This window comes from Anomaloglossus baeobatrachus, chromosome 12, assembly GCF_048569485.1.
Source record: "Anomaloglossus baeobatrachus isolate aAnoBae1 chromosome 12, aAnoBae1.hap1, whole genome shotgun sequence".
In the NCBI taxonomy this organism is placed as follows: domain Eukaryota; kingdom Metazoa; phylum Chordata; class Amphibia; order Anura; family Aromobatidae; genus Anomaloglossus; species Anomaloglossus baeobatrachus.
This window is the reverse complement of record NC_134364.1, coordinates 143,900,737-143,912,082: the sequence shown is the minus strand read 5'-3', so window position 1 is coordinate 143,912,082 and position 11,346 is coordinate 143,900,737. Positions and strand designations below refer to the sequence as shown.

At 59.7% G+C, this 11,346-nt stretch overlaps 1 protein-coding gene across 8 annotated transcripts in view; it reads right to left on the bottom strand.

Annotated features, from left to right (window-relative positions):
* Positions 1-631: 631 nt before the first annotated feature.
* Positions 632-11,346, bottom strand: part of ENTREP3 (endosomal transmembrane epsin interactor 3) — a 283,486-nt gene continuing 272,771 nt past the window's right edge. For 7 of the 8 annotated variants that reach the window (XM_075329677.1, XM_075329675.1, XM_075329679.1 and 4 more), the window contains 4 exons: positions 7,396-7,944; positions 7,219-7,287; positions 1,462-1,703; positions 632-1,140 (listed from right to left, as the gene is read on the bottom strand). In XM_075329677.1, the coding sequence (XP_075185792.1) occupies positions 967-1,140; positions 1,462-1,703; positions 7,219-7,287; positions 7,396-7,944 (1,034 nt within the window). In that variant the 3' untranslated portion in view covers positions 632-966. The remainder of the gene's footprint in view (positions 1,141-1,461; positions 1,704-7,218; positions 7,288-7,395; positions 7,945-11,346) is intronic. The other variant, XM_075329678.1, reaches the window with a different exon arrangement.

Here is an 11,346-nt window from a genome sequence, read left to right as displayed (position 1 = left end):
GGTATATGTGGTTACATGACTCATCAAGACTTGCTGTAACGGAACTTTATTTCCACATCGGATTACAGGTTGCAGCAGTGAGGGAGGGGGGTGCACGGAGCATGTGGGACGACGGCCGTTTCGCACTAATCTGACGCTTCAACGAGTCCACACTTGTGTGGACTCGTTGAAGCACCAGAGATTAGCGCGAAACGGCCGTCATCCCACATGCTCCGTGCACCCCCTTCCCTCACTGCTGCAACCTGTAATCCGATGTGGAAATAAAGTCCCACATGCTCCGTGCACCTCCCTCCCTCACTGCTGCATCCTGTAATCCGATGTGGAAATAAAGTCTTATGGATACTGCAATCTGTGAACATAGCCTTAGCCTTCTGGCTCCGTTTCCCCTGACCAGGGAGGTGAAGGGCTTTTATTTCCGAGTTATGCCTCTACCATTTGTGGGGGGTTTTGGAATCACTGGCTCAGTGTCTGGAGACCTCACGAAGACCTCAGATTACAAGACCAAAAAATATCACCTCCAAGAGGACGATTCTCTGCAGACGTTGCTCCACTTCTGCTCACAGGCTGCCTATGGAAATCCCAGAAGGCTTACTCAAATTCCTTTCCCAAATAACGGACACATGAGATAAAGGGTTGTTCATCACATGAATTTAGTGAAAATCTGACAATTGTGCACAAATCTCTTTTCCTGGTGGGACGCAATCACTGAATACTGAATGATTCAGGCACAGATCTGCTCGGAGTTAGCCCTTATGCTGCAGGAAGCGTCAACATGCAAGAAATCGCAGCCGAACCCAACCCAATGTAGAGAGCGCCGAGGTCCTAACCAAGCGTAGGATCTGGAGGCTTGTGCTGTAAGGTCACTTATTGTGCTCTTCTCTTACTTGTAGTGGTGTGCAGGATGGACGGTCAGCAGGTCCACACTACCACCATAGATGATGTTTGAGTCTCTAGATGAGTAGTCTCTTACTCGGGGCTTTCCTTATGTGCTCCATTCATGCTGTGAGGCCGTGGTTTCCCTCTCCGACTAGTAGACAGGAGACGGCAGAGGGAGGAAGTAGAACTGAGGTCTCCACAACTCTGCATAGGTGTCCCAACCGAACGTCTCTCGTGATCAAAGGAAAGGGGACTTTTAGGAGCCTGTGGAGTGACAGAAACATGCAGCACATTACAAGATGGAGTAACATAACAAAACCAGGCAACGCGAAAGGTCACAAAGCGCAATCAATGTGAAGGTAGGAAAGTCAGAGTGCTGTCCATCACGGTGCAGTTCCGATGGATAGGAAGGGTAACAACAAGCATTACAGACACAGCGGATGTTTTGCAGGCAGGCAATATGTACATGCTTTCCGGCATATCACCGTCTCCTATACCTATCTGTCTACACCAAAGAGGACACAACACCAAGGCTTAATCACCAGATCATTCCCCATGCCTGGACATCTTTGCAGACCACATTACCGGCTTTGTGTTGTCTCCTCCGTCTCTCAGACTGCGCCGAGATCTATTCAGAAATCTGGCCACAAGTACCCGGGTATTACGCCCGCCTTTCAGGTCTCCCAAAGACAGAGCTCCGCTTCTGGAAAGTCGTTGTGCAGTTTTGCGGGTGAAATGGATTCGGCTTTTACCATCCGAATTAGTGCGTAGAAGTTTTGGCAAGCTGGTCGGGGGCCGACTGTGTAAAGCGGCTCCTTCACACGGTCCTACAGAAGAAGAATCACAAGTCACATCATGTGCAATGGTCACCGCCTGCTTCCATCATTAACATAGCGTTCTCCTCACACAAAGTGATTTATTGTGAGAAAGCAGAGTAATAGAGTCATCATCACAAGGCGGGATGAATGGCGTAATGCCGTGCGGCGGCCTTCACTGGGCCATAGATCTTACTCCAGCAGAGACTGCACACTCCAGCCTACAATACTTGTCATACTCATGAATCTGACTCCAGCACATCTCCTCAAGACTAGTGTGAACAAGGCCGGAGTCTCTAACCAGAGCTGCCAGTAGCATACGCAGCACATCCCGCTTTCGGTGATACTCTGCAGTGTATAAGGCTAGTTTCACACTTGTGTTGGACGGGATCCGTAGCATTGCGTTGTGTGACGGATGCAATGGATGCGTTGGATATAGTGGCACAACGCAATGCTACGGATCATACAAAATAACGGAAAGCGTTATTTATTTATTTTTCTTCTTTACAGTACCGGCAGCCGACTATTGTGAACGATCAGCTGATCGCTCTTAATAGCCGGCGGCCGAGCGCTCAGCTGAGCGCTATAACATGCCGGCGGCTGGGCGATCAGCTGAGTGCCCTGACATGCCAGCGGCCGAGCGCTCAGCTGAGTGCCCTGACATGCCGGCGGCCGAGCGCTCAGCTGAGTGCCCTGACATGCCGGCGGCCGAGCGCTCAGCTGAGTGCCCTGACATGCCGGCGGCCGAGCGCTCAGCTGAGTGCCCTGACATGCCGGTGGCCGAGCGCTCAGCTGAGTGCCCTGACATGCCGGCGGCCGAGCGCTCAGCTGAGTGCCCTGACATGCCGGCGGCCGAGCGCTCAGCTGAGTGCCCTGACATGCCGGCGGCCGAGCGCTCAGCTGAGTGCACTGACATGCCAGTGGCCGAGCGCTCAGCTGAGTGCCCTGACATGCCGGCGGCCGAGCGCTCAGCTGAGTGCCCTGACATGCCGGTGGCCGAGTGCTCAGCTGAGTGCCCTGACATGCCGGCGGCCGAACGCTCAGCTGAGTGCCCTAACATGCCGGCGGCCGAGCGCTCAGCTGAGTGCCCTGACATGCCGGCGGCCGAGCGCTCAGCTGAGTGCCCTGACATGCCGGTGGCCGAGCGCTCAGCTGAGTGCCCTGACATGCCGGTGGCCGAGCACTCAGCTGAGTGCCCTGACATGCCGGCGGCCGAGCGCTCAGCTGAGTGCCCTGACATGCCGGCGGCCGAGCGCTCAGCTGAGTGCCCTGACATGCCGGTGGCCGAGCACTCAGCTGAGTGCCCTGACATGCCGGCGGCCGAGCGCTCAGCTGAGTGCCCTGACATGCCGGCGGCCGGGCAATCAGTTGAACGCCCTCACATGCCGGCGGTCGGGCGCTCAGCTGAACGTTCGGCCACCGAGAAATAAAATAAAGTTTGTGATAAAAAAAAAGAGAGCATGCGCAGTGAAAAATAAAGGTTTCCGCTGCTCAAAAAAATGTTACATGTGTGTCGCCCTGGGCAAGCCAGGGGACACAGGTCACACACCACCACACCCTACATCCCAGTTAGGAACACCACAGCTAACCAAAAATCCTTGTTGCCTTCCTCCAGAGGCTGATGATTCACACCAGGGGGTGGACCAGGCGGTTGGCTCCGCCCACCGAGGAGTTCACAGCTCTGGAGGCGGGAAGAACCAGGCAGATAGAGTTTGGAGGAGGAAGTGGAAGGAGTAAACAGCTAAGATGAGCTAAGGAAGTGAAAGTAGAAGTGAAGTGAAGTGGTAAAGGAGATAAGCAAGAGTGGTGACAGAGAGAAAGCCTGAAGTAGTCCAGCTGTGTGCAGGACAGGTCAGCAAGGTCAGCAACGGCGGTGACTGTCTGGAGGGGGACCGTGTGGAAGTTCCTGGAAGGACCGCGGACGGGTAGTGGCCCGGCGGTCTGGAGCAGTGTACCGAAGGACAGTCAGCACCAGGGCAGGGGCCTCTCGGACCCTGGCAAGGCTAGGAGTCGCCATAATTTGACAAATCCGTCAGTGAAGGGGACGTAGATCCCCCAACAACCAAGTCCCGATTGAAGGCAACAGCCCAACCAGAGTAGGAGAGACACCGCCACCGCCAAGGCACCAGTCTCTCAGGGCCAGCGCCTGCGGGCAAAGAGTAGAGCTCCTCCGGTCCAGCTTGAAGCCGGGGAGCGGGTTACCGGTGGGGACCCATCGCAACCAACAAGTAAACAAAGGTGCAAGGAAGAGGGACATCACCGTCACCTACTGGGAGAGCAAGTGCAGCCGTCCGTGGGACCGTCTTACCAGCCGTTTGGTTTACCGTAAAAACTGTGTCAACGTCTCAGGCTGAGTGAGTACCACAGTGCCGCAAGGCACAGCGCTGCCCCCGCGTGCCTGCGCCCACCAGGCCCTGCACCTCCCAAACCATCATCGGGCCCCGGGATCACCAACCCCTACCCACGGAGGGGCAACACAACACCTGGCTGCTCCGCATCACCATCCCCGGGATCCCCATATTGAGCAGCGGTGGTGAAATCACCACAACCGTGGGTGGCGTCACGGACAATAAACAATTCCCACACCCAACAACCCCCTTTCACTCACGGGCGAGGAGTGCCGCTCGAGAAACCCCCGGGATCCGGCCCACGGCTCGAGCCACCACTGAGCAGCAGCCGCCGGACCCGAGCAGAATTGGTGAGCGTAGTGTGCTGACACCCTCCTCCCAGCCCGCGACAACTTGGCGTCACGAACAGGATCTTACCGCTCTGCCGTCTGGTAGAGGTGCGCCTTGTTACCGCCGGAGGTATCCGGCAGAAAAATTTCAGAAGCCGCCATCTTTGGCGCGAAAAGTTCCCGCTCAAGCGTCTTCTCGAGTAGTAGAGGCGCGAAGGCCAAAACCCCGCCCCGAGAGAGGAGGGGCCGGAAAGAGCTAAGGGGGACGCGATGGCGGCTGGCTGCATGTAGCTGCAGCTATAGAAGCAGGGACGCCAGGACCCTGCGGCCATTGACTGGTTCCTGAAAGGGGCCGCTGCTAAAGATGCTGAGTCCGACCGACAACACCGTGGTCCCCGCGCCTGGCCCCGCAGCGTGGGTGGAAGTCCGGACCGTCCAGCTAAGCGGCCGTCTGCAGGTCCGCATGCAGCTCCTCATGGAGGAGTGGGAGGCCGACATGGCGGAAGTGGTGGCGGCCATACGGAGACGCGAGACGGAGGGAGTCTTGGAAGGGAGGGTAAGTGACCCACGCCCCTGTGCCCCTAGTGGGTCAGTCATCGCGGCTGAGGGACCCGGTCCATACCCGCTTGCCCTGCTACCTCCCCCGCTACCCGTGTTGGCTGCTGCTGCCCCGCCACTAGGCCCGCTACCACCACCACCGGTAGCGGTACCCTGCCAATCCGCCCCGGCGGACAGACCTGCAGCAGAAGATCGTGACCACCCTGATCCGCTTCAATGGAAGAAGCCGGAGGCTGAGGCCGTCAGCAAAGATGCACCGGAGGCACGGCGGGGATGCAGCTGCCAGGAGGCAGAGCAGGCCATGTCACAGCGGGGTCCCTCATTACTGAAGGTGCCGGTCGTAGCCGACACGGAGGGACTCTGGCTGGGCCCGTCCCTCGCACACGCTGAACCAATGCAAACAGAAAGTGCTCCCGGCTGGGAGCGACGGCAACAGCAGCTGCGCAGGGAGATCGATGCCCGAGAGGGGTGTAGAGCGGATGTGCATGCCCGCATGAATATGGAAGAAGATCGCCTGCAGCGAGCTACCATTGGGGTCCAGAGCGGTGCACCATGTGAAGGTGGCACTAGAGCCCCACGATTGAGGATGGACTGCTAAGCCGGCGGTCCTCCGCCTAAAAGTTGTCCCCGTTGGGACCAGAAGTCTGTGTGAATTCATGTTTGTTGTTTAAAAAGTTGAAAAATGATGAAAATGATTACCGAACAGTAACCAGATTTTCTTTGTGATTTGCAACCGGCTGGAGCCGGCACCGTTGTCCCAGTGGGGACCGTTTAAAAGTTTTGCATGGAGAACTTTCCATGGACAAGCCCGTGAACTTGCAGGGCACCCACAAACGTTAAGTGGCTTGTAAATATGTTGTTTACCTTTACCGTTTTCCGCAATGCCGCCTCCGGAGAGGCAGGTTGGAGGGAGGGCCCTGAGCAGCCCACCGAGGAGTTCACAGCTCTGGAGGCGGGAAGAACCAGGCAGATAGAGTTTGGAGGAGGAAGTGGAAGGAGTAAACAGCTAAGATGAGCTAAGGAAGTGAAAGTAGAAGTGAAGTGAAGTGGTAAAGGAGGAAAGCAAGAGTGGTGACAGAGAGAAAGCCTGAAGTAGTCCAGCTGTGTGCAGGACAGGTCAGCAAGGTCAGCAACGGCGGTGACTGTCTGGAGGGGGACCGTGTGGAAGTTCCTGGAAGGACCGCGGACGGGTAGTGGTCCGGCGGTCTGGAGCAGTGTACCGAAGGACAGTCAGCACCAGGGCAGGGGCCTCTCGGACCCTGGCAAGGCTAGGAGTCGCCATAATTTGACAAATCCGTCAGTGAAGGGGACGTAGATCCCCCAACAACCAAGTCCCGATTGAAGGCAACAGCCCAACCAGAGTAGGAGAGACACCGCCACCGCCAAGGCACCAGTCTCTCAGGGCCAGCGCCTGCGGGCAAAGAGTAGAGCTCCTCCGGTCCAGCTTGAAGCCGGGGAGCGGGTTACCGGTGGGGACCCATCGCAACCAACAAGTAAACAAAGGTGCAAGGAAGAGGGACATCACCGTCACCTACTGGGAGAGCAAGTGCAGCCGTCCGTGGGACCGTCTTACCAGCCGTTTGGTTTACCGTAAAAACTGTGTCAATGTCTCAGGCTGAGTGAGTACCACAGTGCCGCAAGGCACAGCGCTGCCCCCGCGTCCCTGCGCCCACCAGGCCCTGCACCTCCCAAACCATCATCGGGCCCCGGGATCACCAACCCCTACCCACGGAGGGGCAACACAACACCTGGCTGCTCCGCATCACCATCCCCGGGATCCCCATATTGAGCAGCGGTGGTGAAATCACCACAACCGTGGGTGGCGTCACGGACAATAAACAATTCCCACACCCAACAACCCCCTTTCACTCACGGGCGAGGAGTGCCGCTCGAGAAACCCCCGGGATCCGGCCCACGGCTCGAGCCACCACTGAGCAGCAGCCGCCGGACCCGAGCAGAAGGGGTGAGTGTAGTGTGCTGACACCCTCCTCCCCGCCCGCGACACATGCAGCGTTCCATCCGCCCGGCGCAGCGTCAAAATAACGACGCTGCGTCGTCCAGCGGATGCAACGCTGACACTTGCGTTACAGTGCGTCGTCCATACAAGTCTATGGAGAATAGCGCAGTGCGTTAACGGACTGCGCTATTCTCCATAGTGACGGACTCCGCTGAACGCAAGTGTGAAAGTAGCCTAACACAAGAACACAAGGTGTCGCAGATGACACCATGCACATTTGTTCCTTGTGTCTCATCTACCCAGAATTACAAGTCAGTCTGTTCACCAACCCTGACCTGTATCAGTAAATGAAAGCGAGACATTGTCCTCCTCCACAACCTTGGCGTAATCGGGGACCCCAAAATCTGAGAAATAAGATTTAAAGAGGAATATATTACCATGAGGAATAGACTGACACAAGCTCAAGGGCTGAAGGGACTCTGTAATCTGAGAAGAACGAGGACTGCACTCACCTGAGCCGAGCAGAGAGGATATTCCAGGTTCACTGTGTGAGCGGATGACAAGTCGCGGGGTGAGATCTATGGACAAGGCTTTGGGCCGGGCGTTCTCACTGTACCTGCGATGGGGGCAGTCTGGGGTCTGGCAGGGAGAGCTGTGGTGTAGAGAGCACCCAGAGCCTCGGCTAGCTTCTCTTTCATGTGGAGCCTTTCCCTTAACACGTAATTCTGGGAAACAAGGACCCACAGTGCAGCCGATGGTTTCCAGCCTGTTACAGCTCCGAGTGGCTCCACTGGTTGTATGTGTAGGAGGCTCAGGACAATCGCTGGAGGTAGAGCATGAGAAGGAGCGCACCCCTTTAGCACGAGGAACTGACACTTCCTCAAAAGGCCCCTGCAGGCTGATAGTGGGGCTCTGCTGGTGATGTCCACACTGTCCGCAGTCCGCGCTCAAACAGTAATCGGCCCGGCTGCGCTTGATGAAGCGGTACTGGACATACCCCACGGATCCAGAGGGGCCCTGTATCTCCAGCAGAACGGAGTCTTCAGAGGGGCTGCTGTCCTCTAGAACAGAGTGAGATTGTGATCAGGAAGATAACCTGCGACCCGGGAGGACTGCGCGACAGACAGAGCGAGCGAGCGGGCGACAGCCAGACAGAGCGAGCGACAGACAGAGCGAGCGGGCGACAACCAGAGCGGGTGACAGACAGAGCGAGCGGGCGACAACCAGAGCGAGCGGGCGACAGCCAGCGCGAGCGGGCGACAACCAGAGCGAGCGAGCGGGCGACAACCAGAGTGAGCAGGCGACAGCCAGAGCGAGCGGGCGACAGCCAAACCGAACGAGCTGGCGACAGACAGAGCGGGCGACAGACAATGCGGGCGACAGAGCGATCGAGCGGGCGACAGAGCGAGCGAACGGGCGACAGAGCGAGCGAGCGGGCGACAGAGCAAGCGGGCGACAGCCAGAGCGAGCGGGCGTCAGCCAGAGCGAGCGGGCGACAGCCAGAGCGAGCGAGCGGGCGACAGCCAGAGCGAGCGGGCGACAGCCAAACCGAACGAGCTGGCGACAGACAGAGCGAGCGGGCGACAGACAGAGCAAGTGAGCAAGCGACAGACAAAGCAAGCAAGCGACAGACAAAGCGAGCAAGCGGGCAACAGACAGAGCGGGCGACAGACAGAGTGAGCAGGCGACAGACAATGCGGGCGACAGAGCGATCGAGCGGGTGACAGAGCGAGCGAACGGGCGACAGAGCGAGTGGGTGACAAAGCAAGCGAGCGGGCGACAGAGCGAGCGGGCGACAGCCAGAGCGAGTGGGCGACAGCCAGAGCGGGCAGGCGACAGACAGGGCGGGCGACAGACAGAGCGGGCGGGCAACAGACAGAGCGGGCGACAGACAGAGCGAGCGGGCGACAACCAGAGCGAGCGGGCGACAGCCAGAGCGAGCGGGCGACAGACAGAGCGGGCGACAGACAGAGCGAGCGGGCGACAGCCAAACCGAACGAGCTGGCGACACACAGAGCGAGCGGGCGACAGACAGAGCAAGTGAGCAAGTGACAGACAAAGCGATCAAGCGACAGACAAAGTGAGCAAGCGGGCGACAGACAGAGCGGGCGACAGACAGAGTGAGCGGGCGACAGACAATGCGGGCGACAGAGCGATCGAGCGGGCGACAGAGCGAGCGAACGGGCGACAGAGCGAGCGGGTGACAAAGCAAGCGAGCGGGCGACAGAGCGAGCGGGCGACAGCCAGAGCGAGTGGGCGACAGCCAGAGCGGGCAGGCGACAGACAGGGCGGGCAACAGACAGAGCGGGCGGGCGACAGACAGAGCGGGCAACAGACAGCCAGAGCGGGCGACAGACAGAGCGAGCGGGCGACAACCAGAGCGAGCGGGCGACAGCCAGAGCGAGCAGGCGACAGACAGAGCGGGCGACAGACAGAGCGAGCGGGGCGACAGTCAGAGCGAGCGGGCGACAGCCAGAGCGAGCGGGCGACAGCCAAACCGAACGAGCGGGCGACAGACAGAGCAAGTGAGCAAGCGACAGACAAAGCAAGCAAGCGACAGACAAAGCGAGCAAGCGACAGACAAAGCGAGCAAGCGGGCGACAGACAGAGCGGGCGACAGCCAGACAGCGAGCGAGCGGGAGACAGTGAGCGAGCGGGCGACAGCCAGAGCGAGCGGACGACAGACAGCGCGAGCGGGCGACAGCCAGAGTGGGTGACAGACAGAGCGAGCGGGCGACAACCAGAGCGGGCGACAGACAGAGCGAGCGGGCGACAGACAGAGCGATCAAGCGACAGACAAAGTGAGCAAGCGGGCGACAGACAGAGCGGGCGACAGACAGAGTGAGCGGGCGACAGACAATGCGGGCGACAGAGCGATCGAGCGGGCGACAGAGCGAGCGGGTGACAAAGCAAGCGAGCGGGCGACAGAGCGAGCGGGTGACAGCCAGAGCGAGCGGGCGACAGCCATAGCGGGCAGGCGACAGACAGGGCGGCGACAGACAGGGCGGGCAACAGACAAAGCAAGCGGGTGACAGACAAAGTGAGCAAGCGGGCGACAGACAGAGCGAGCAAGCGGGCGACAGACAGAGTGAGCAAGTGTGCGACAGACAGAGCGAGCAAGCGAGCGACAGAAAGTGAGCAAGCGGGCGACAGAAAGCGAGCAAGCGGCGACAGAAAGCGAGCAAGCGGGCAACAGCCAGAGCGGGCGACAGCCAAACCGAACGAGCGGGCGACAGACAGAGCAAGTGAGAAAGCGACAGACAAAGCGAGCAAGCGACAGACAAAGCGAGCAAGCGACAGACAAAGCGAGCAAGCGGGCGACAGCCAGACAGCGAGCGAGCGGGCGACAGCGAGCGAGCGGGCGACAGCCAGAGCGAGCGGGCGACAGCCAGAGCGAGCGGGCGACAGACAGCGCGAGCGGGCGACAGCCAGAGCGGGCGACAGACAGAGCGAGCGGGCGACAACCAGAGCGGGTGACAGACAGAGCGAGCGGGCGACAGACAGAGCGGGCGACAGACAAACCGAACGAGCGGGCAACAGACAGAGCAAGTGAGCAAGCGACAGACAAAGCGATCAAGCGACAGACAAAGTGAGCAAGCGGGCGACAGACAGAGCGGGCGACAGACAGAGTGAGCGGGCGACAGACAATGCGGGCGACAGAGCGATCGAGCGGGCGACAGAGCGAGCGAACGGGCGACAGAGCGAGCGGGTGACAAAGCAAGCGAGCGGGCGACAGAGCGAGCGGGTGACAGCCAGAGCGAGCGGGCGACAGCCAGAGCGGGCAGGCGACAGACAGGGCGGCGACAGACAGGGCGGGCAACAGACAGAGCAAGCAAGCGGGTGACAGACAAAGCGAGCAAGCGGGCGACAGACAGAGCGGGCGACAGCCAGACAGCGAGCGAGCGGGCGACAGCGAGCGAGCGGGCGACAGCCAGAGCGAGCGGGCGACAGACAGCGCGAGCGGGCGACAGCCAGAGTGGGTGACAGACAGAGCGAGCGGGCGACAACCAGAGCGGGCGACAGACAGAGCGAGCGGGCGACAGACAGAGCGATCAAGCGACAGACAAAGTGAGCAAGCGGGCGACAGACAGAGCGGGCGACAGACAGAGTGAGCGGGCGACAGACAATGCGGGCGACAGAGCGATCGAGCGGGCGACAGAGCGAGCGAACGGGCGACAGAGCGAGCGGGTGGCAAAGCAAGCGAGCGGGCGACAGAGCGAGCGGGTGACAGCCAGAGCGAGCGGGCGACAGCCAGAGCGGGCAGGCGACAGACAGGGCGGCGACAGACAGGGCGGGCAACAGACAGAGCAAGCAAGCGGGTGACAGACAAAGTGAGCAAGCGGGCGACAGACAGAGCGAGCAAGCGGGCGACAGACAGAGCGAGCAAGTGTGCGACAGACAGAGCGAGCGGGCGACTGAGCGGGGGACAAAGCGAGCGGGCGACAGAGCGAGCGACAGAGCGA